Source organism: Salvelinus alpinus, chromosome 18, assembly GCF_045679555.1.
Source record: "Salvelinus alpinus chromosome 18, SLU_Salpinus.1, whole genome shotgun sequence".
Taxonomy (NCBI): domain Eukaryota; kingdom Metazoa; phylum Chordata; class Actinopteri; order Salmoniformes; family Salmonidae; genus Salvelinus; species Salvelinus alpinus.
The window spans coordinates 39,512,240-39,537,436 of record NC_092103.1 but is presented as its reverse complement, the minus strand read 5'-3'; the positions used below and the strand labels follow the sequence as shown (position 1 = coordinate 39,537,436).

Genomic DNA, 25,197 nt, shown 5'->3' with positions numbered 1-25,197 from the left:
TGTCATGGAAAGAGCAAGTGTTCTTAATGTTTTATACACTTAGTGTACGTATACACTGTATATATATATATATATTTTTTTTTATCAGCATAAAAAAACAAGAAATCCTTAAAATTCTTGTCCAATCAGGACAATCACCTGAATAACTAATCTAGCGGTCCTATGTAACTGACGGACAATTATGTAAATGAGAAGTTCTGATATTTACACATGAATTAAGTGTTTAATGATTTACACAATAGAAAGAAAGAAAACATTGTAAATGATTCAGCACAGTCAGAAATAAACATGTCCATGAGAATTTGGGCAAATGAACAATGACCAAAACTTATAGCAATATCTCCAAGCATTACAGCAGGCACTCATCTAATTTCCTAAACGTTTTCTACGTTTTCTAATTTTCTAAAAGGCTTTCCAGAAACTCACCCGAGAACTTTTCATGTTCGTGATGTCTGAAAGCAGGAAGTTGCCCCACTGTGAATGATTGAGATCATATCACTGAGTCTACATCACAGCAGCATTAAGGCAAGCACTGCTGTCTTCACCTCCTTTCTTTCTTCTGAAAGAGCGGTCTGAAGATTTACGAGACCGATCACGTGTTGCTGCCACACCATTACAGCTATGGTTTTTGTAGTGTCTTATGTCAGAAAAGCCCTTTCCACATCTCTTGCAATAATAAGGCCTAACTCCGGTGTGGACCTGCATGTGGGCTTTGACATTGTTGGCTTGGCTGAAACCTCTCCCGCAGACGTCACATTTGAATGGCTTCTCTCCCGTGTGGACTCGCTCATGCCTTTTGAGATTGGTGTTGACTGCAAAAGTCTTGTCACAATAACTGCATTTGAAGGGCTTTTCACCTGTATGGGTTCGCTCATGTCCTTCTAGAGCTTGCCTAAGAACAAATTTCTTTTCACAGTATTTACAAGCGTAGGGCTTCACTCCACTGTGAAGTCTCATGTGATAGTCAAAAGTATGTTTATAGGCAAAGGTCTTTCCGCAAACAGAACAAGAGTATTGCTTTTGTCCTGTGTGAACTTGTTGATGGTTTTTCAGAGTTAGCATGGAGCTGAAGCCGTTCAAACATATGTCGCAACTGAATGGCTTTGTTGAGGTTCCCGCTCTCCTGGCGGTTCTCGCTCTCTCTCTTCTCTTTCGTTCCCTCTGTTTCTCTCCTTCAGCTGTGTGCCATTTTAGATGGTGCCGTCTCATTTGAAAATTGTACATAAAAGTCTTTCCACATAGGTCACACATAAATGGTTTGGTTGCCCCATGACGGTGCATGTGAGCTTTTAGGTCGGTGGACTGAAGGTAGCTTTTCCCACACACTTTACATTTGTACGGTCTCTCCCCTGTGTGAAGCACTTGGTGTCTCACAAGGTTTCCTTTATGGCCGAAAGCAGCTCCACAGGTCTCACATGTAAATGCCTTCTCCCCTGTATGAACAACCATGTGGTTTTTGAGGCTGCTGCTTGTCATAAAACGCTTACCACACTCTGAACATGAGTGCGGCCGTACACCTGTATGTCGTCGCATATGAATACTAAGGCCACCATGCTGTCTGTAACTCTTTCCACATACAGCACAGCTGTATGGTTTTTCACCAGTGTGGATTCTCTCGTGCTCGATAAGCAGTTTCCTTGATGTGAAACCCTTGTCACAAGTCAGGCACTTGAACGGTCTCTCCACTGCATGAACAAGCTGATGTCGTTTCAGATCTTTCTTGGTAGAGAATGTATTTCCACAGACTTTGCAACTGAACGTTTTTTCTCTGTGACGCAACATGTGATGTTCGAGCTGCTTGGACATTCTGAATGTTTTGCCACATTGACCACAAGCGAATGGCCTCTCTCCTGTGTGAATTAGCATGTGACGTACCAGCAAGCGGTTCAGACAGAAGTTCTTCTCACAAACGTCACACTTGAAGGGTCTTGGTTTACTTAGCTTGTGAGCTTCCAGTGACCCCTTCCTGCTGAAGGTCTTTTCACAAACATCACACTTGAAGGGTCTTGTGTGAGTTAGCTTGTGTTGTACCAGTAGGTTGTTCCGGCTGAAAGTCTTCTCACAAACATCACACTTGAAGCGTTTGGTTTCTTTGGATCGCATCCTTTTAGTAGTACTGCTGTTTTTCTGGCTTTCATGGCTGTCTCTCTTGTTGCTCTCTGGCAGAGCAGCTCTCATATCCTCAATGTTGGAGTCAGTGTCTCTTGGTGAAGGGTCTGTATTCAGTCCATGTGTGTCTCCCAGAGAGGAGTCACACTCCAACGAAGAAGTTTCTGTGGGTTTACTGCAAACCTTTGCAGGACCTAAAGATGAAAGAAATATGAGTATATACACACATTAGAAAACTATAAATTAAATAGGTTTTACAAATTTGAGGATTATACTAAACTCATTGAAAATTGAAAGTAAGTAGCCTCGTCTGAGCCAGAACGGCCCATAGGTCCGGAGCCTATAGAGTAGGGCTGGGCGATATATATATATATCTATTTCTTCTAACTCATGGGCGATACACACTTTATATGTTCTCTAAATTAACTGTGTTGTACAATTAAAAGTAAAATACACTGCATTTCAAACAGTCAGCAATAATCTAATGAATTCAGGACTTCTGAAATTATACCTAGGCTATTAAAAAGCCTTCCACAAGACCCACTAATATTTTATCAAAATAGTTTAACCTGATTTTTGCAATAATCACTGATCTGGCTTTTAAGTCCGTCTATGAAAATGCCCTTTTGGTTAAACATTTAACCAGAACCATGCATAATCCAAATTTACTAATGACCAAGTTCTTGTAGTAGGCGTTATAGAAAATGAACACAGGTCTCAAACAATCTCAAGCCAAGGTGCTAGCAAATAGCCAGCTAACCTTTATATTTAAAGTCAAGCCAACTTGGATCTATTTGCTAGTTAACAAGGCAGAACAGTTGAATTGTTTTGAACACACCCTTCTGTCCATCTCCAACTGTTTAAAAGGATGCTAGCCTGTCCTCTTTGTTCAGATGTTGAAATCAAGTGGCGTACCTTATTTCTCAGAATGAGAAATAGTTGCCTATTCCTTATAATATAGTTTATGCTCATTGCACATTTATAAAATAGACTAGACATCTAGTATTACTGTATGTGGCTAAAATGCTGCTATCGGTACATAGTACCACAAGCAACAGAAACTGAGCATGTTTTCCAGAATCAATGTTCGTTGATACTCACGTTTTAATAGGTTATTCACACAATTTGAGTTGAGACATAAAAATGGTATCGTTAGACGTTAACTTCTCCTCTATTACAGTAAAATTGTGTCTCAGTGTCCACATGACCAGTCCTGTTGGACCAAAACCTCAAATGCAAATAGAGTTGAAACCGCTTGTTGTCAGAGAGGAAGAAGTGATCTTTACTCTTTGTTGTTGTGAGTGTCAGGGGGAGGGGCTTGGTAGCAGGGGGAGAGTGTGCACACAGTACAGGGACGAGCGAAGGAGAAGTGACCAATAAGACAAATGCTCATAAAAATGGGAAATAAATTCAGCCTAGAGTCTTGCAATACAGGCATTTGGAACGCTGCACTAACACACGTTTGAATTCATTTGATATATTGCCCTGCCCTACTATAGAGCAAACTTTTATGTAGCATGAGGCATCTTGATGTACAAATACACTAGCTGGACAGGACGCTAGTCAAATTTCATTTGTCAAATAAATCTACCAATACATTAATTTATATATATATATTTTTTTACATGAGTGTTAAAATAAACATTCAGTTTTGGCCCATTTCCTTCTTAGTGAATAAGACCCTGGTCTGGTAACCATTATGCAAAATAGAATCCTCTTAAGGATTACCTGCAGAGACTGACATTGCATTAGTGACCGGGTTTGCTTGACTGACATTCCCTGGCAATGTTGAAACTTCTGTCATTCCAGACAACATTGGGAGACCTAAAAACATATCAATCATAATTACATTAAAACATGTTCAAAACGCTGCTTCGCTTTTACCTTTCTTTCCACAAAATGATGTGTGATGCAAGTCATGTAGGTCTAAATTGATACAAAAAACAGGCCAAGAACCCTTCTAGCTAACATGCTAGTCATAGCTAAAGCCTAGGCAGTAATGACTAGGTAGCTAGCTAGGTCTAGAACACTCACCAACTGGTGGAATTGCAAAAATCATTCCATTGAGCAGAATATGCGTGGGTCCTTTCGGTTCTGCTTGTGCCTGCATTTTAGCCAGTGATGCTCTATAATGTTCAGCCTTCTCAGTTAATGCCTTCATATCTTCATCCATCTGCTCCACCTTGGTTTTCAGAACTTCATCCATCTGCTCCACCTTGGTTTTCATATCTTCATCCATCTGCTCCACCTTGGTCTTCAGTTCATCGTTCTCATTTTGTAAACTTGAGGAGACCACTAGGAATAGTTGGCAGATTTTACGAATAGCCTCCCCTGTCACAAGATTCATAATTGTGCACAGCTGTGTAGAGAAAAAAAAAAAAGGTTACCCAAGTAGATAGCTGTGCAGCCAGCTACACTGAAATGAAGAAGTGAAACCAGTAAGTTAGCTAGCTAGATGGGCTAGCAATATAACTCGCCAGCCTGTAGTCATAAAAACCGGAAAAGAGTTACCTCTGGTTCGTTCAGCCATTCCTATGGGGAAAGAATAGGGTTTTGGAATCAACACAGAAAAAAAGGTCTGAGGTTAACACAGGCTTAGGGGATCTTATACGTTTTGTTCTATGACATTATAGTCGTCGGTTAACCTGGCCTTTATGAACTATGAAGCCTTTGTGATTTTTCTGATAAATGCTTCAAAATTCACAAAAAGTTGTGTAACCTGATGAAGACTCTCTCATAGAACAAAACGTATAAGAACTCATAAGCCTGTGTTTACCACAGACCTAACGTTTGGAATTAAACCAAAAACGCTACAAAGATCTCCATTAATTTCCCCATAGACTTTGTCCAACGAACCATGGCGGTGTTCGTGCCTACAAAAAGACGACATTACCAAAAACTGTACAGCATGAAGACAGGCAGAAACTGCTTCTCCAATAGAAATCCCCGATCACGCTTCTAGGCGATGGCATGGCGACGTTGGCTAGCTAAGTACATGCGCAGAAACGTCATCGGAACTAACGGTCGTCTCGCGCCAAACTGTGCATGTGCAGGCCATCATATCAAAAGCACTCCGATAAAGATGTTTTTGACTCAAATTAAAACTTGTCAGTTTGTCACTTTCAAAAGGTTGGAGTAATAACATGTTCAATTACTGAAGACAACTCAAATCTAGGTAGTGCCTAGATTTGTAAGAATTTTTCACTTCTCTCATTGACTTCTCAAACCGGTCTGCTTAATCTGTTTCACAAGTGCTCCCGGAAGTCTCGAGATGTTGCGCTTCTGGGTTTAGAAACTCTGGCATTACTATTGAATAAACAGAATATTCCTCATTTAAGTTAATATGCGTTAAATGGAATAGTAATTGAAATATGGACACTGACTGCAGGCCTATAACTTCTGACATGTAGCGTAATGTAATATTAACTTCTGCAGAATTATGTATACCTTGCAGTAAAATTATACAACAAATGTTTGTCTCGGGAACACTAGCGCAGAAATATGATTTCTTTCTTTCGGCATCTCGAGCAAATGCAAATGTAATGTGTTATCTTTGACACTTATGCAAGCAGACAGTATTTCAAACCCATAAAATATGCACCCAAGACAAACTGAAGTCTTATCTGTAACGTGTTTCATCGTTTTCCCAGCCTTCCATTTCCTTAAAACCAGTCAAACTGATGACATTTGGACATTCTGCACAGGACCAACCTTTACACTGAGTTATTGCGTTTCCCCCCGTCCCTTAAACAAAACTGACAACTTTACCAGTGTTAACTAAATTACTAGTGCATTCATTGTATCAATGTAAGACATTCTGGTGAGCAATACTTTAGTCTTCTGGGGCAACATGTTATGACAGAAGAGAAGCTGCACGTATCAAACTATTGGTTTCATGTATCAAACTAATGGAGTAAATTATAAAAATGGCCTAGAAAATGGCGTAAATTATAATATGGCCTAGCAAATGGCGAAAATTATAATATGGCCTAGCAAATGGCGAAAATTATAAGCAGAAAGTTGTCTAAATTAGGGGTGAAAGTAGCCAGTAGGCTATACAGTCCAGATCGAACTGAGCAAGTAGCCTACTTTTTGAAGTGATTTGTTTGAAAACATCACACAACACCCATGATATGCAAAACAGGATACGATGTTTACATGCCACAGTATCAGCATATACCAGGCATCTTGTCCTGGTTTCTCATAACCGGGATATTGTAAACGGGATATGCTGTTTACATGTCAAATTGAAAACAGAACACTTGAGTATCCCGAATAATAACAGGACATTGGTGTGCATGTTAACGTGGTCAATGAGAGAAGTGAAAAATGATTCCTTAGTTGTTCCTTTTCTTGAAATCTAAAATACACAACGCCGATGACTTTGATAACTTGACTGCTGATACCTTAAGAGTTGAGTAAAATGTTCCTTTAAGTAGCTGAACATGTTATTAAATCAGACCTCCTGAAAGTTACAAACTGACACGTTTTCATTTTCCGCGTTAATATTGAAGGGGTGTCTTTGATTTTACGGCATGCACATGCGCAGTTAGATGCGATGATCATTAGACCCGATGAGCTTAATGGTGCATTCAAGACAACTGGTGCCGCATTCAAAACAACTGGGAACTGGTAAAAATACGAGGAGAAATCATGAAGTCAGTAATCTTCAGTTCGGATCTCGAGAAAGAAGCCAGAGTTCGAGTCAAAACGATATTCCCAGTCGAAGCTTGTCTGAAGTCAGAAATTACTGAGTTACCAGTTCCGAGTTCCAAGTTCCCAGTTGTTTTGAACGCGGCATAGCTAGTTCCGAGTTCCAAGTTCCCAGTTGTTTTGAACGCGGCATAGCTAGCCAACGTCACATTGACATCACTTACAAGCGTGATCGGGGATTTCTATAGGAGAAGCAGTTTCTGTCCATCTTTATACTGTACTGTCTTTGCTATTGCACTCTAGAGCTAACTTGCTAGCTAACGTAGTCATAGTTACGCCAAAGACTATCATAGTGGATAAACTACTAAATTAGCAAAGATTATGGATATACTGACAAGATACTTGTCTCCGCCCTAACAATTGAGTGAGATGCTATGCTACTAGGCCTCATGCTATAAATATGTACATCCATTTCGAAACAACTCCGATGTTTTTTTTCTCTCTCACTGAGTTGCTGGTTTGTCAAGTGTCCTACTTATGCCAGTACAAAACTTATAATCAAATAAACTTTATGCCCAAATTCGACACTTATTGACAAAAACTCCTTGCTTGGTTGGCGAAAAAACGCTACATGCCGTAGGGAGTGTGACTTCCCGCCGAATTAGGCCTCTATTTACCTCTTCCTCTCTGCTATTAGACAACGTAACGTGTAACTAAATATTTGTTTTAATAATTGTTCTGTGTGGTGTAACTTTAGCTAGTCAGCTAAAGTTAGACGTTACGTAGCAAGCTCAACTCCGTCAATCACGTACCAATGACCGTTGCCAGAGATCCAGTCTTTGCTGTAGTGCAATTTGCACTGTAGGCTACTCACCTCTCTCTCCGGATTGCTAACGTTAGGGTATGAGTTTGGCACGGTGGGCAGAAATCGGCTAATTTCTGTCATTGCCGTGTCAACGACAACGGCCATAATCGATGTTGTTTCTGACTGAAACCTATTATAACAAGTTGTAGCCATTTTGCGCTCAGACTGACTATTTTGAATTTGTGGCGTACAATCTACTAGAAACCCAGCACCTGCCAGCAATGAAGCTAGTTCAAATTTGGTCACGTGATCATACGCCTCATTCAAAATAAAAGTCGCCCGACTTGGAAATGCAAACAAATGTTTTGTCAATTAACAAAGATCTAAGTTTTACTGTATTATTTAAAAGTATATTGGTGACGCTTTTAATTATAATCCCCTGTGAAAAACAACACGGTTGGTGGGTTTAAAAGTTACCCAATGTCAAATAGGATTAACATGTTTGAAGAGAGCATTTTCATATCCACACGTCTGCTTCTGTACGGTTTCAAACTATAGAAGTTGTCAAAGTGAAAGGGGCGTTTCAGAATCCTCAGACCCAACACTAATAGTCCCACGTTCAAGACAACTCAAATGTCAGACTTGGAAACTCTTTGTAGAAAGATGAGGCGAAACATATCACGAAGTGCCCTTGAGCAAGGCACTTAACCCTAATTGCTCCTGTAAGTTGCTCTGGATAAGAGCATCTGCTGAATAACTCAAATGTGTCATACCATTAAAGTTTGCATCATTGGGTACAGCTACTGTTACCTGAACCTAGATTTTATTACATTTTACATTTAAGTCATTTAGCAGACGCTCTTATCCAGAGCGACTTACAAATTGGTGCATTCACCTTATGATATCCAGTGGAACAACCACTTTACAATAGTGCATCTAACTCTTTTAAGGGGGGGGGGGGGTTAGAAGGATTACTTTATCCTATCCTAGGTATTCCTTAAAGAGGTGGGGTTTCAGGTGTCTCCGGAAGGTGGTGATTGACTCCGCTGACCTGGCGTCGTGAGGGAGTTTGTTCCACCATTGGGGTGCCAGAGCAGCGAACAGTTTTGACTGGGCTGAGCGGGAACTGTACTTCCTCAGAGGTAGGGAGGCGAGCAGGCCAGAGGTGGATGAACGCAGTGCCCTTGTTTGGGTGTAGGGCCTGATCAGAGCCTGAAGGTACGGAGGTGCCGTTCCCCTCACAGCTCCGTAGGCAAGCACCATGGTCTTGTAGCGGATGCGAGCTTCAACTGGAAGCCAGTGGAGAGAGCGGAGGAGCGGGGTGACGTGAGAGAACTTGGGAAAGTTGAACACCAGACGGGCTGCGGCGTTCTGGATGAGTTGTAGGGGTTTAATGGCACAGGCAGGGAGCCCAGCCAACAGCGAGTTGCAGTAATCCAGACGGGAGATGACAAGTGCCTGGATTAGGACCTGCGCCGCTTCCTGCGTGAGGCAGGGTCGTACTCTGCGAATGTTGTAGAGCATGAACCTACAGGAACGGGTCACCGCCTTGATGTTAGTTGAGAACGACAGGGTGTTGTCCAGGATCACGCCAAGGTTCTTAGCACTCTGGGAGGAGGACACAATGGAGTTGTCAACCGTGATGGCGAGATCATGGAACGGGCAGTCCTTCCCCGGGAGGAAGAGCAGCTCCGTCTTGCCGAGGTTCAGCTTGAGGTGGTGATCCGTCATCCACACTGATATGTCTGCCAGACATGCAGAGATGCGATTCACCACCTGGTTATCAGAGGGGGGAAAGGAGAAGATTAATTGTGTGTCGTCTGCATAGCAATGATAGGAGAGACCATGTGAGGATATGACAGAGCCAAGTGACTTGGTGTATAGCGAGAATAGGAGAGGGCCTAGAACAGAGCCCTGGGGGACACCAGTGGTGAGAGCACGTGGTGCGGAGACAGATTCTCGCTACGCCACCTGGTAGGAGCGACCTGTCAGGTAGGACGCAATCCAAGCGTGGGCCGCGCCGGAGATGCCCAGCTCGGAGAGGGTGGAGAGGAGGATCTGATGGTTCACAGTATCAAAGGCAGCCGATAGGTCTAGAAGGATGAGAGCAGAGGAGAGAGAGTTAGCTTTAGCAGTGCGGAGCGCCTCCGTGACACAGAGAAGAGCAGTCTCAGTTGAATGACTAGTCTTGAAACCTGACTGATTTGGATCAAGAAGGTCATTCTGAGAGAGATAGCAGGAGAGCTGGCCAAGGACGGCACGTTCAAGAGTTTTGGAGAGAAAAGAAAGAAGGGATACTGGTCTGTAGTTGTTGACATCGGAGGGATCGAGTGTAGGTTTTTTCAGAAGGGGTGCAACTCTCGCTCTCTTGAAGACGGAAGGGACGTAGCCAGCGGTCAAGGATGAGTTGATGAGCGAGGTGAGGTAAGGGAGAAGGTCTCCGGAAATGGTCTGGAGAAGAGAGGAGGGGATAGGGTCAAGCGGGCAGGTTGTTGGGCGGCCGGCCGTCACAAGACGCGAGATTTCATCTGGAGAGAGAGGGGAGAAAGAGGTCAAAGCACAGGGTAGGGCAGTGTGAGCAGAACCAGCGGTGTCGTTTGACTTAGCAAACGAGGATCGGATGTCGTCGACCTTCTTTTCAAAATGGTTGACGAAGTCATCAGCAGAGAGGGAGGAGGGGGGAGGAGGGGGAGGAGGATTCAGGAGGGAGGAGAAGGTGGCAAAGAGCTTCCTAGGGTTAGAGGCAGATGCTTGGAATTTAGAGTGGTAGAAATTGGCTTTAGCAGCAGAGACAGAAGAGGAGAATGTAGAGAGGAGGGAGTGAAAGGATGCCAGGTCCGCAGGGAGGCGAGTTTTCCTCCATTTCCGCTCGGCTGCCCGGAGCCCTGTTCTGTGAGCTCGCAATGAGTCGTCGAGCCACGGAGCAGGAGGGGAGGACCGAGTCGGCCTGGAGGATAGGGGACATAGAGAGTCAAAGGATGCAGAAAGGGAGGAGAGGAGGGTTGAGGAGGCAGAATCAGGAGATAGGTTGGAGAAGGTTTGAGCAGAGGGAAGAGATGATAGGATGGAAGAGGAGAGAGTAGCGGGGGAGAGAGAGCGAAGGTTGGGACGGCGCGATACCATCCGAGTAGGGGCAGTGTGGGAAGTGTTGGATGAGAGCGAGAGGGAAAAGGATACAAGGTAGTGGTAGTTTTATTTAATTAACTAGGCACGTAAATTAAGAACAAATTCTTATTTACAACGGCCTAACCTGGCCAAACACGTACAACGCTGGGCCAATTGTGCAACGCCCTATGGGACTCTCAATCGCGGCCGGATGTGATACAGCCTGGATTTGAACCAGGGATTGGTTCTTGCCTCTTGCATTGAGATACAGTGCCTTAGACTGCTGCGCAATTCGGGAGCCCAAATGCAGGATGATGGTCAAGCTAAAACTAAATAATCTGAATAAATGGACTTGAAAACCATGCCAATGGAGGAAATAGATTTGTCTATCAAAGTGGAATCAATTAATGAAAACAAGATCATTATGGAACATCAAACAAGTCACTTAGATACAGGTCATGATGTTGATAATCAGACAGATGCTCATATAGAGGATGAAGGTGTCAGATTACCAGTAAAGACACAACATCAATGTTCTTGGAAACCATGCCAATAGAAAAGCTGAAATTCTATTTCCTCTAAGTGGAATTAATTGTTGAAAATAAGATGAGTACAGCAACACAAACTAGTAACCTATATAATGATTATGATGTTGAAAATTCTGATAACAAACATAACTCAGAGGATGGGAGTGTCAGGTCATCAGTGAGATATGAAACAAATTCAACATTCTAAATCCGCTGCGGTCTATCAAAATGGAATAAGATGAAAGTGAATTTAGAATGAGTGAACAAAACATTAAGGACACCTGCTCTTTCCATGACATACCAGGGATCATCAACTAGACTGAGCCACGTACCGATTTCTGTTCTTGAGCGGATGGTCGGGCAGCCGGAACATAATTACAAATCATTTGTAATGTCAAATCGACTGCAAGAAGCCCAAACAGATATAATATTTCACTAAAATAATTTAAAAACTTGCTTACATTTGTATACGATCACATCTCTGTTGTGTGGGAACATTTGGGAACAGACTTCCAAAATTAAATTCAACTAGAGCTGATTTCCTGGTGTTTAGTCTTTTATATCCAACAATGAAAACTGTTTTTTTTGCTCAGCAAACTTGGGGGGCCAAATAAAGCCATCCGTGGGTCTCCAGTTGGGCAACCTTGAGATAGCTTGACCAGGTGAAAGAAATTGAGGGTGAATGGGCAAGACAACACATTTAAGTGCCTTTGAATGTGGTATGGAAGTATGTGCCAAATGCACTGTTTTGTGTCAAAAACTGCAACGCTGCTGGGTTTTTCACACTCAACAGTTTCCTGTGTGTATTAAGAATGGTCCACCAGCCAAAGGACATCCAGCCAATTTGACACAACTGTAGGAAGCATTGGAGTCAACATGGGCCAGCATCCCTGTGATACGCTTGACAGTTTGTAGAGTCCATACCCTGACAAATTGAAGCTGTTCTGAGGGCATAAGGGGTGTGATGCAACTCAATATTAGGAAGGTGTCCTTAATATTTTGTACACTCAGGGGCGATTTCGCAGACACAGATTAAGCCTAATCCTAGACTAACTGCATTTAAACTGGACTAACTGAATTGGCTTTTCTCAGACATGGTTTAATAGTCTGACTTGCCCTTGTCTAGATTCGAAAAAAGTCAGATTTCCAGAAGGACTATTACAGTTAATCTAGATCTAAGTGAAAGCTTACATTAAACCTGTCCAGAAGTAGGTTTAACTTCAGATTAATGGATGTTGGCCCCCAGGTTCACCTTGACTCCCGAGTGGCGCAGCGGTCTAAAGCACTGCATCTCAGTGCTAGAGTCACTACAGACCCTGGTTCGATTTCAGGCTGTATCACAACCGGCCGTGATTGGGAGTCCCATAGGGCGGTGTCTGGGTTAGGCCGTAAGTAACAATTTGTTCTTAACCGACTTGCCTAGTGAAAGCCAGGGCTTTCATCTGACTCTTTACAGAAGGCCCATCCCTCCTAGTACTTATCACCTTGAAATTTTTAGCATCTTGGACCTTTATTGTGAAACAGGAGATTTGTGTGGTGTAAGTGAACCAACTATATTCCTAATAGTCTACAAAGCTTTATGTGAACTGTAATAAAGCCCTTTTGTGGGGGCAAACTCATTCTGATTGGCTGGGCCTGGCTCCCCAGTGGGTGGTCCTATGCCCTCCCAGGCCCACCCATGGCTGCACCCCCGCCCAGTAATGTGAAATCCATAGATTAGGGCCAAATGAATTTATTTCAATTGACTGATTTCCTTATATGAACTGCAACTCAGTAAAATCTTTGACATTATTGCATGTTGCATTTAGATTTTTGTTCAGTATAATTAGGCTTCAAAGATTAACTGGTTAGTCCTTACTTACCTTAGTCTGAGACGCCCTAGTCTACAACCAATTAATCTGAAGTCAAGCATCAGTTCCAGATAATAAAAATGTCACAATAAATTATACCATCATAAAAAAGTAAGACAATGAGAATACATGGGGACTAATGCAGATACAACTCAAGAATCGAGTCCTAAATGTAGTATTTAAAAACCATAAATGCAGTGTTGCAAATAAAAGGAGATCCAATGCACTTCTCCTCAAGCTAAAAGGCTACTTCTCCCAAAAGTAACTTGAAATGGAAGTAACTAACCAAACAAGGTAAAGACATTCTTAAGTCTCTTACAAAAGGAAAAATAGTACACCAAGGTGAACAGCTTAAAGCTGGACATTAAATCATGGGCATTCATATGGAGTTGGTCCCCCCTTTGCTGCTATAACAGCCTCCACTCTTCTGGGAAGGCTTTCCACTAGATGTTGGAACAATGCTGCAGGGATTTGCTTCCATTCAGCCACAAGAGCATTAGTCCCCGCAGCAATGTTCCAACATCTAGTGGAAAGCCTTCCCGGAGAGTGGAGGGTGGCTGGTATAGCAGCAAAGGGGGGGACCAACTCCATATTAATGCCCATGAATTTGTAATGAGATGTGACATGAGCAGGTGTCCCACATACCTTTGGTCATGTACAGTATTTCCACACTATGAGGTTGGAATAATAGTGTGAGAATGATAATTCCCTTTTAGAGTAAGAGTTGTTTGAAAAGACCGGCTGACATTTCAGCCTGTTTTGGTGGGATGGAGTTTCTGGCGGCCTGATGATAAATGAGTTAATAGACCAATAAGGAAGAGTTCCAAACCTCTGCCAATAACAACAGTTTCTCTCCCCACTCCGACAGTCCAAGCAAAATTCTTGCTTGAGAAATTGCTCATTGCTAAAAAGCTATTTTAAAAGAAGTATTTTTGACCATTTTAATTGAAAACAAGCAAAATGAGGTACTTCAATTGTTACCAAGAAATGATATGATATTGATATAAAAACAGCCGAATTGGACCTTTAAAAACAAGAATTCCTTCAAAATTCTTGCCCAATCAGGACAATCACCCGAATAACTAATCTAGCAGTCCTATGTAGCTGACGTACAAAGTATTAAATGTGTAGTTCTGATATTTTCACATGAATTAGGTGTTTAAGGATTTATACAATAGGAAAAAAATAACACATGGTAAATGATTGAGCACAGTCAGAAATATACAACGTCTCCATGATAATGTGGGCTCATAAACATTGACTAAGACTTATAGCAAAATCTCCAAGCATTACGGCAGATATGCATCTCATTTCCTACGAGGCTTTCGGGAAACTCACCCGAGAACTTTTCACCCTGCTGAATACATCCATGTTGTTCCTGATGTCTGAAAGCAGGAAGTTGCCCCACTGTGAATGATAGAGATTATATCACTGAGTCTACATCACAGCAGCATTAAGGCAAGCACTCCTGTCTCTACCTCCTTTCCTTCTTCTGAAAGTACGGTCAGAAGGTTTACGAGACTGATTGCGTGTCGCTGCCACACCATTACAGCTATGGTTTTTGTAGTGTCTTATGTCAGAAAAGCCCTTTCCACACCTCTTGCAATAATAAGGCCTAACTCCAGTGTGGACCTGCATGTGGGCTTTGACATTGTTGGCTTGGCTGAAACCTCTCCCGCAGACGTCACATTTGAATGGCTTCTCTCCCGTGTGGACTCGCTCATGCCTTTTGAGATTGCTGTTGACTGAGAAAGTCTTGTCACAATAACTGCATTTGAAGGGCTTTTCACCTGTATGGGTTCGCTCATGTCCTTTGAGAGCTTGCTTAAGAATGAATTTTCTTCCACAGTATTTACATTCATGAGGCTTCTCTCCACTGTGAAGTTTCATGTGATAGTCCAAAGTATTTTTATAGGCAAAGGTCTTTCCGCAAACAGAACAAGAGTATTGATTTTGTCCTGTGTGAACTTGTTGATGGTATTTCAGAGTTAGCATGGAGCTGAAGCCATTCAAACATACATCACAACTGAATGGCTTTGTCGAGGTTCCCACTCCCCCAGGAATGTTCTCTCCTTCAGCTGTGTGCCATTTTATATTGTGCTGTCTCATTTGGTAATTGTAAATGAAAGTCTTTCCACATAGGTCACACATAAATGGTTTGGTTGCCCCATGATGGTGCATGTGAGCTTTTAGGTCGGTGGACTGAAGGTAGCTTTTCCCACACACTTTACATTTGTATGGTCTCTCCCCTGTGTGAAGCACTTGGTGTCTCTGAAGGTTTGCTTTATGGCCGAAAGCAGCTCCACAGGTCTCACATGTAAATGGCTTCTCCCCTGTATGGATTACCTTGTGGTTTTCAAGGCTGGATTTAGTTATAAAGCTCTTACCACACTCCAAGCATAAGTGTGGACGTTCGCCTGTATGTCTTCGCATATGAATACTTAGGTCATAAGACAGTCTGTAACTCTTCCCACATTCAGCGCAGCTGTGTGGTTTTTCACTGGTGTGGATTCTCTCGTGCCCCATAAGCACGGCCCTTGATGTGAAACCTTTTCCACAAGTCAGGCACTTGAACGGTCTCTCCAAGGCATGAACAAGCCGATGTTGTGTCAGATCTTTCTTGGTAGGGAATATACTTTCGCAAACTTTGCAACTGAATGTTTTTTCTCTGTGACGCAACATGTGATGTTCAAGCTGCTTGGACATTCTGAATGTTTTGCCACATTGACCACAAGCGAATGGCCTCTCTCCTGTGTGAAGTAGCATGTGACGTACAAGCAAGCGGTTCAGGTTGAAGACCTTGTCACAAACATCACACTTGAAGGGTCTTGTGTGACTTAGCTTGTGAGCTTCCAGTAACCCCTTCCTGGTGAAGGTCTTCTGACACACATCGCACTTGAAGGGTCTTGTGTGCGTTAACTTGTGAACTCTCAACAACTCTTTCTTGCTGAAGGTCTTCTCACAAACATCACACTTGAAGCGTTTGGTTTCTTTGGATTGTGTCCCTTTAGTATTGCTGTTTTTCTGGCTTTCATGGCCGTCTCTCCCGTTGCCCTCTGGCAGAGCAGCTCTCATATGCTCAACGTTGGATTCAGTGTCTCTTGGTGAGGGGTCTGTATTCAGTCCATCTGTGTCTCCCAGAGAGGAGTCACACTCCAACGAAGAAGTTTCTGTGGGTTTACTGCAAGCCATTGCAGGACCTAAATATAAAAAGGAATATGATGACACACATTGTAAAACTATGGCCCAAGTTAAGAGGACATAAGAAAACAAAGTTGTCCAAAACCAATTTGGTTAACCTCTCTAGGATAGGGGGCAGCATTTTCACATTTGGATGAAAAGCATACCCAAATTCAACTGCCAGCTACTCATCCCCAGACGATAAGATATGCATATTGTTAGTAGATTTGGATAGAAAACACTCTGAAGTTTCTAAAACTGTTTGAATCATGTCTGAGTATAACAGAACTAATTTACCCCGAGGACAAACCATTCAGATTTTTTTTTTTTTTTTAGGTCACTTTTCAATTGATTTTCATTGGGAATCCAGATTTCTAATTGACCTTCTGCAGTTCCTACCGCTTCCACTGGATGTCAACAGTCTTGAGAAATTGGTTGAGGGTTTTTCCTTTGTGTAATGAAGAAGTAGCCCTGTTCAGAACGAGAGTCGAGTGAAGTGTACTTTTTGTTTGAGGCGCGTAACCAGAAAGCATGCTACAGTTTGTTTTATTCCTGTATTGAACACAGATCATCCCGTCTTAAATGTTTTGATTATTTATGTTAAAAAATACCTAAAGTTGTATTACAAAAGTAGTTTGAAATGTTTTGGCAAAGTTTACAGGTAACCTTTGAGATATTTTGTAGCCACGTTTGAGCAAGTTGGAACTGGTGTTTTTCTGGATCAAACGCGCCAAATAAATTGACATTTTGGATATATATCGACGGAATTAATCGAACAAAAAGGACCATTTGTGATGTTTATGGGACATATTGGAGTGTCAACAACAGCAGCTCGTCAAAGGTAAGGCATGAATTATATTTTTATTTCTGCATCTTTTGTCGCGCCTGCAGGGTTGAAATATGCTTCTCTCTCTTTGTTTACAATGTTGCTATCCTCAGAAAATAGCATCGTTTGCTTTTGCCGAAAAGCCTCTTTGAATTCTGACATGTTGGCTGGATTCACAACCAGTGTAGCTTTAATTTGGTATCTTTCATGTGTGATTTAATGAAAGTTTGATTTTTATAGTATTTTATTTGAATTTGGCGCGCTGCATTTTCTCTGGCTTTTGGCCAAATGAGACAGTAGCGTTCCGCCTAAACTCAGATTTTTGGATATAAATATGAACTTTACCAAACAAAACATACATGTATTGTGTAACATGAAGTCCTATGAGTGTCATCTGATGAAGATCATCAAAGATTAGTGATTAATTTGAACTCTATTTCTACTTTTTGTTACTCCTCTCTTTGGCTGGAAAAATGGCTGTGTTTTTCTGTGGCTATGTACTGACCTAACATAATCGCAAGGTGTGCTTTCGCCGTAAATCCTTTTTGAAATCAGACATGTTGGCTGGATTAACGAGAAGTTTATCTTTAAAATGGTGTATAATAATTGTATGTTTGAGGAATTTTAATTATGAGATTTCTGTTTTGAATTTGGCGCCCTGCAATTTCACTGGCTGTTGGTTAGGTGGGACGCTACCGTCCCACATATCCCAGAGAAGTTAATTAGTCAAATAAAAATCAACTAATATATGGCAATATTTAGCAACAAAACGAACACAAGCGTTTCTTGGACAAGTTCAGGTAGTCACCGTTTTGGTTCCTAGTGTCCTGCTGAATGCTGGAGCGCATTCAGCAGGACACAACGGGGTGCAACATTTGATTCAACAGAAACAGCGCTGTTCTGAACGACCAGAATGTTGTGATTAAGTTGGCCCAGAGGGTGATTGTTTGCGGCACAAGTTTTGCGATTTGAAACAGTCACATATTGATCAGGCCAAACCCACTTGACCCACCAAACATAACTAAAAGATTGAAGAATAGCACATGCACCATTCAGGGAAAACATGTAGTTTAAGTACAACCCATCACGCAGCCAACAAACATTCAACCGTAGACAACATTTAACTAAATTGAATGCACCTCTGGTTTGTCAACAATTATTCAAATGAACACCAACTTGAGGATATTACCTGCACGGACTGATGTTGCGTTAGTCAAAGGGTTTGCTTGACTGACATTCCCTGGCAATGCTGAACCCGCTGTCATTCCAGGCAACACTGGGAGATCTAAAAGTAACATGCAATATTACATTGAAATATTTACAACACTTTTCCCTTTCTTTCCACACAGTGTGTGATGTAAGTTGATAAACAAAACTATTAAATATACAGGGGGAAAAAATAAGTTAACTAACTTGCTATAGACAGTAATGACTGTAGGTCTATAACACTCACCAAGTGGTTTAATTGCAAAGATGATTCCATTGTGCAGAACATGGGTAGGTCCTTTCGGGTCTGCTTGTGCCTGCACTTTAGCTAGAGACATTCTATAATGTTCAGCCTTCTCAGTTATTGTCTTCATATCTTCCTCCATCTGCTCCATCTTGGTCTTCAGTTTCCCATTTTCATTTTGTAGACGTGAGGAGGCCACGAGGAATAGTTGGCAGATTTTACGAATAGCCTCCCCCATCACCAGATTCATTATGGTGCAAAGCTGTAGAGAAATTTTAAAAAGTAAACTGGTTAGCTAGCTACTACACTGAACAAAAATACAAAACACAACATGTATGGTGTTGGTCCCATGTTTCATGAGCAGAAATAAAATATTCCATAAATGTTCCATATGCACAAAAAGCTTATTTCTCTCAAATTGTGCACAAATCTGTGAGCATTTCTCCTTTGCCAAGATAATCCATCCACCTGACAGGTGTGGCATATCAAGAAGCTGATTAACAGCACGATCATTACACAGGTGCACCTTGTGCTGGGGACAATAAAAGGCCACCTCCAATGTCATTTAAGAGAATTTGGCAGTACGTCCAACAGGCTTCACAACCGCAGACCACGTCAGCCCAGGACCACCAACACACATCTGGCTTCTTCACCTGTGGGATTGTCTGAGACCAGCCACCCGGACAGCTGATGAAACTGTGGGTTTGCACAAGCAAACTATTTCCTCAAACTGCCAGAAATCGTCTCTGGGAAGCTTATATGCGTGCTCGTTGTCCTTACCAGGGTCTTGACCTGACTGCAGTTTGGAGTCGTAACCAACTTCAGTGGGCAAATGCTCACCTTCGATGGCCACTGGCACGCTGGAGAAGTGTAAACACTTTCCTGTGGATATTAGACTACCTAACAGTATACAGCCAGCCACAGCAGAGGATGTGAAACCATAGCTACCTAGCAAGTTAGTAACATAGCTTAGGGCTTTGCCAGAAGATGCTGACCCTACTGTTAAGCTTGTTTACACCGAGTTGCACTGGGGTCGAATGCAATCATGGTTACATTAAGACACCTCAATTCTGGGATGGGACATGCACATTTGACCTTTATCCACACTGCGAAATTGAACAGATTGAAATACTGCTAGTAGAAAAGAGCCCAAAGCTCAATCTGAACATTAACACTAGTCTCTTGATATCTGGTTAAATTGATAAGCACCTTGATTGGGCTTGGTTCATGCTCCCACAGGGCCATATCTCCATGTTACAGCGCTTGTTTACGTGAGACAAAAAGCTACCACCTGTGCTAATAAGCTATCTAGCATGCTCCGAACACCTGTGTAAGCGTAACTCGGGAAGTGTAGTTTCGTTCCAGCTGTATGGCTCTATGCAAAACTGCTACAGTATGTAAATGTTTTATTTGAAGGATTTTTTTCTCGCTGATGAAAGATAAATTACATTTTTCGAAAGTCATATTGCAAGCGATTATTGACGTTTCTAAACGTTATAACAGCGCTTCGGGATTGTTCACATGTAGTAGTGGGCGAAGCTAATGCCTGACAACTAGGCGGCATTCCGCCTTCTCCCTAGTTTTCGGGAGCTAATGCCGCGTTCACGTCCTAGTCGGAAATAGGAGACTCGGAAATTAGACTTGCAAACTGGTTTAAATTACACGTGCCTCGTTCAACCAATTATCAAGTCGGAAATGTCCGAGTTTCCTAGCTCCGACTAGGACAAGAACGCGGCATAAGGTATAGCAGTAGTGACGTTACCTAGCTAAACCATTGAGAAAGCTAGTTATCTAAAACTTTTGTTCGACGTTAACTGTAGTCACTACGCACCCGTCATCACGCTGCTCAGTAGAGTATTTGTCAGCGCTCACCTCTCTCTCAGAGTTACTGCAGTCGTTAGCGTCCGAGTGTTGCGCGTTTGAAAGATGGCTAATTTCTTTCATTACAGTCTCGACGACAAAAGCCATAATCGATGTTGTTTCTGACTGGAACATATTGTAAGTTGACATTTCGCCCTCAGACTCATTCACCTAACGTTAAAATATATAGCTAGCTACATGTGATAGCTAGCATTTTTTTTGCTACCGCTGTGAAGCAGGCAATAACAGAAATATTTGAAGAAACGAGGATTCTTCGATGACGTTTAACGGCGGTTGGTATCCAATAAATGTTGCATTACCGCCATCTACTAGACCGGAGTACAACTCCCTTATACTTTGCTTGAATTTTTAAATAAATACATACCCTACCATTAACACTACACTCTGAAAATTATTTTAAAAATAACACCATTCTACTCCACTATTTTAAATCTATTTAGTCCTACCTTAGGCCAACAACCTGGGCACCACTGCTTAACACACCCTGTAATTTGTCTGATGTCAAGTCTTGCACACCCAAATACCTCTCCGCATCTGCCACCACAACCTACATTTTCGGAGACTTACGTTCTATCCCTGCAGTACAGTTGATAACCATTGCTATAAATGCTAAAAATCAAATCGCACTGAAATATATCACTTGTTGGCCTATCCCTCTGTACTGGTACAGATCTACTACTCACACCACTCCTCTCAGGATCCCTCCCCCTTGACCCATCTTACTCTACTTTCTTCACTGTCTCAGCATATGACAACTTCTGCACTACTCTAACCCTGGAAACCTCAACCTGCCTCTCGCACAGGACATTTCTGATCCCCAGCCACATGGGCAACCCTACAATTAACACATACCACTACTTTCCCCAATGCTACACATTCCTTTGTCTCATGCCCTTCTGCACACCTAGGAAACTCTCTACTACACACTGCTGCCACATGCCCATAAACGTGACACCTGTAACAACGTAATGTATTCAGCACAAAAGCTTGTACAGGATAACGTATATATCCTAACATCACTGTCGAGCAAAGCCTCAACATAAAAACTCAAAAGAACAGACTCTTCTGTTTCACCAGTCACGCCACCCTGTGTGTCGCACCAAACGACAAGCATCACAAACACCGGGAATCTTCCTCTTCAGTTGGTCAACTTTTACATTGACTGCTACAACAGTAATCACTCCTTTCAATGGCGCCCTTTTTCTTGAGAGCAAAACCATTCACATTTCTTGCTCCCATTCGTTTAAGCGCAGTGTCATCTCCCTCTGACCAACAGAAACACAAACAATTATTATGACCACTTCTGGTTACCCTCACCGATTCCACAGCACCCAACTCTGTTTTTAGCCACCCTGCAACCACAAATGGATCAGCCAAAAGGCAGGGTCCACTTTTTCCAAAAACTTCACTCCTACTGTCAGACATATTTATCCTGACCCTCAGTGCAAGCCTCGGGCTCCGAGAACTTCACACCTACCACCTCCGATACTTCGACCTCATTCACTTCCATTTCTCCTCCTGTCTTCAGCTCACTCTGCTACTTTCTACCATCCTTTAACAAACCATCTCCCTATTTTCTGCCATTTTTAACCGACTCAAGCTCACCCTCTTCCTCCCTCAGACCTCCTCTGCCTCGCTTTTTCCCTTCATTCCTCCTTCGTATTCCAAGTATACGTCTCCTTATGATAATACTGCACATCTCCTGACACGTCTTGTTCTTGCCTTCTCAAGGGACGCCATTTAACCGGCTGTCACAATCTCCATACAATCAGCACAAACCCCTCAAACCCCTAAGTGTATCCCACTTATAAAGCAGCTGCTTCGTCTTGATGTTCTTCTTTATCAAAAGCTACCACAACAGTTTTCCATTTCAAACAAGCGCACTCTTCCAACCACCATCCACCGTCTCGCTTCATGCTTCTCCCCAAGAAATGATAGTAATCTCATTGGTTAATAAATGGAGGAATGTATAATGCCTGCCCAGCATACTATCAACCAATCACGTTCACGTTGTCATGGTGTGTCACGCTGTTCCTAAATTAATCATCACGAAAACCCTTGTAAAAAGCTAGGGTATAGTCACAGATAGAACAATGAGATTAGATTCAAAACAATTGGGAACTCGGAAATCTCACACTTCCGAGCATTCAAAACAACTGGGAAAAATGGATTTGAAAGGTCATCCAACTTGGAATTCTAACCAGGGAACTCGGGCCTCTTTCTAAGGCTCTGATCTGAAGATCACTGACGTCATGATTTGACCTCGTATTTTTACAATATCCCAGTTGTTTTGAACACGGCAAATGGGCGTTAATACGAATCGAGTTTAGGTTCACCATCTCTTAATTTCTTAAAATACTACTTTTTTATAACTAAACCAAGATAGACCACAGCCTGTCGTTTCCAATGGGAACAAATTAGTCATAGTGGGCAGAACAAGCAAGGAGGGGCAAAGCCAAACACGAGCTAGTGAGATTCTATTGGCCCGTTCTAGCATCATCTGTATATTTCCATTACAGATCGCCTACTCTGAAGTGCGCTTGTGCAATAACTTAATTAGCCTTTGCACTCTTTCGAAACAACGCAATTTTTTACAACTTTGGCAAAGGGTAAAGTCTACAAGACTTAGTCCACTCTGTTGATAGCATATTCTAGTTTTGGGAACAGAAAACTTGAGATCAAATGTTTCATCGATGAGAACATGCAGAATCCATCTTCTTCCACTGCTGTCCACTGGGCTTCCGCTCACTACCATATTTGGTAGTGAGTGGAAACACCAAGCAAATGCAATTCTAGGGGCTTTATTGGCAGGGAAACATATGTTTACTTTGCCAAAGCAAGTGAAATAGATAAACAAAAATGAAAAACAAAACATTTACAGTAAATATTACACACACAAGTTCTAAAAGAATAAAGACATTTCAAATATACAGTGTTGTAGCGATGTGCAAATAGTTAAAGTACAAAAGGGAAAATAAATAAATATTTACAATGGTGTTTGCTCTTCACTGGTTGCCCTTTTCTTGTGGCAACAGGTCACAAAAATTGCTGATGTGATTGCACACTGTGGTATTTCACCCAATAGATATGGGAGTCTATCAAAATTGTATTTGTTTTCGAATTCTTTGTGAGTTTGTAGTCTGGGGGAAATATGTCTCTCTAATATGGTCATACATTTGGCAGGAGGTTAGGAAGTGCAGCTCAGTTTCCACCTCATTTTATGGGTGTGTGTGTGTCTCATTGTTCTATCTGTGCTTCTGGCAAGAATAACGACGCATTCCGGGAATGGTCAGTGCCAGAGCCATAAGTTGTGTTCGAATACTCATACCACAGATAGAACAATGAGACAGATATTCCACCTGATGTATAAAGGTGAAGCATCCGGTTAGCGTTTCCACTCACTACCAAATATGTGAGGAAGCCCACTGGCGGGCAGTGAGAGATGGATTTTAGCCAACCTTTTGCAAATTTTCAATTAAACATTTGATCTCAATACCGTTTTCTGTTTACAAAACTAGAATCTGTTATGAACAGTGTGGACTAAGTTTTGTAGACTTTACCCTTTGCAAAAGTTTTTTTAAATCGTGCTGTTTAGGAGTGCAAAGGCAAATTGAGTTATTGTACATGCACACGACTATCCTACCGATCCTTGACTTCGGCGATGTCATTTACAAAATAGCCTCCAACACTCTACTCAGCAAATTGGATGTAGTCTATCACTGTGCCATCCGTTTTGTCACCAAAGCCCCATATACTACCCACCACTGCACCCTGTATGCTCTCATTGGCTGGCCCTCGCTTCATATTCGTCGCTAAACCCACTGGCTCCAGGTCATCTATAAGTCTTTGCTAGGTAAAGCCCCGCCTTATCTCAGCTCACTGGTCACCATAGCAGCACCCACCCGTAGCACACGCTCCAGCAGGTATATTTCACTGGTCATCGCCAAAGCCAACTCCTCCTTTGGCCGCCTTTCCTTCCAGTTCTCTGCTGCCAATGACTGGAACAAATTGCAAAAATCACTGAAGCTGGAGTCTTATATCTCCCTCACTAACTTTAAGCATCAGCTGTCAGTGCAGCTTACCGATCATTGCACCTGTACACAGCCCATCTGTAAATAGCCCACCCAACTACCTCATCCCCATATTGTTATTTATCTTCTTGTTCTTTTGCACCCCAGTATCTCTACTTGCACATTCATCTTCTGCACATCTATCACTCCAGTGTCAATGCTAAATTGTAATTATTTCACCACTATGGCCTATGTATTGCCTTAACTTCCTAATCTTACTACATTTGCACACACTGTATATAGATTTTTCTATTGTGTTATTGACTGTACGTTTGTTTATCCCATGTGTAACTCTATGTTGTTGTTTGTGTCGCACTGCTTTGCTTTATCTTGGCCAGGTCACAGTTGTAAATGAGAACTTGTTCTCAACTGGCCTACCTGGTTAAATAAAGGTGAGAAAAAAACCACTTCCCAGAGTAGGTGTTCCCTAACAGAAAGGGATTTCCCAAGGATTCCAGTTAACAGAGACCATTTTGGAATCCTCCAGAATAAGAGTCCTGTCCTGTTTACCTTGTAAACAAATAATTTGGGGGAAAATATGCACTATTGTCGATATATTTAATACTAGTTATCATCCAAATAATTTAATGTATTTTTAAGCTATTGTGATTTCTATGACCATTTATGCTTGACATTTTTTTGGGGGGGGGGACTATACACACATTTCTAGAAATTGTGTCACAGTAAAAGTGGGGTCCATTCTACACAGGAACACCTCTAGTTTCTAAATCCACCGTTTAC

General features: G+C 42.1%; 1 protein-coding gene across 4 annotated transcripts; it reads right to left on the bottom strand.

The window, feature by feature from the left end:
• Nucleotides 1-203: 203 nt before the first annotated feature.
• Nucleotides 204-7,944, bottom strand: LOC139544308 (zinc finger protein 271-like). Of its 4 annotated transcripts, none has more exons than XM_071351271.1 (5): nucleotides 7,637-7,944; nucleotides 4,621-4,641; nucleotides 4,144-4,468; nucleotides 3,838-3,933; nucleotides 204-2,303 (listed from the first exon to the last, which is right to left on the bottom strand). In XM_071351271.1, exons 1-5 carry the CDS (start codon nucleotides 7,778-7,780, stop codon nucleotides 505-507), a joined length of 2,385 nt encoding a protein of 794 aa, XP_071207372.1. In that variant the 5' UTR covers nucleotides 7,781-7,944; the 3' UTR covers nucleotides 204-504. The 4 variants fall into 4 exon arrangements, with proteins under 4 accessions (XP_071207372.1, XP_071207376.1, XP_071207374.1 ...); XM_071351275.1 differs by having other exon boundaries at nucleotides 7,575-7,778; XM_071351273.1 differs by lacking the exon at nucleotides 4,621-4,641.
• Nucleotides 7,945-25,197: the final 17,253 nt, after the last annotated feature.

Coding starts and splice junctions, on each gene's coding strand:
- LOC139544308 (XM_071351271.1), bottom strand. CDS start 7,780: ATGGCTACAACTTGTTATAATAGGTTTCAGTCAGAAACAACATCGATT. Junction 4,469..4,620: donor AATGGCTGAACGAACCAGAG/GTAACTCTTTTC, acceptor TTCTCTACACAG/CTGTGCACAATTATGAATCT. Junction 2,304..3,837: donor TGCAATGTCAGTCTCTGCAG/GTAATCCTTAAG, acceptor TTTCATCTTTAG/GTCCTGCAAAGGTTTGCAGT.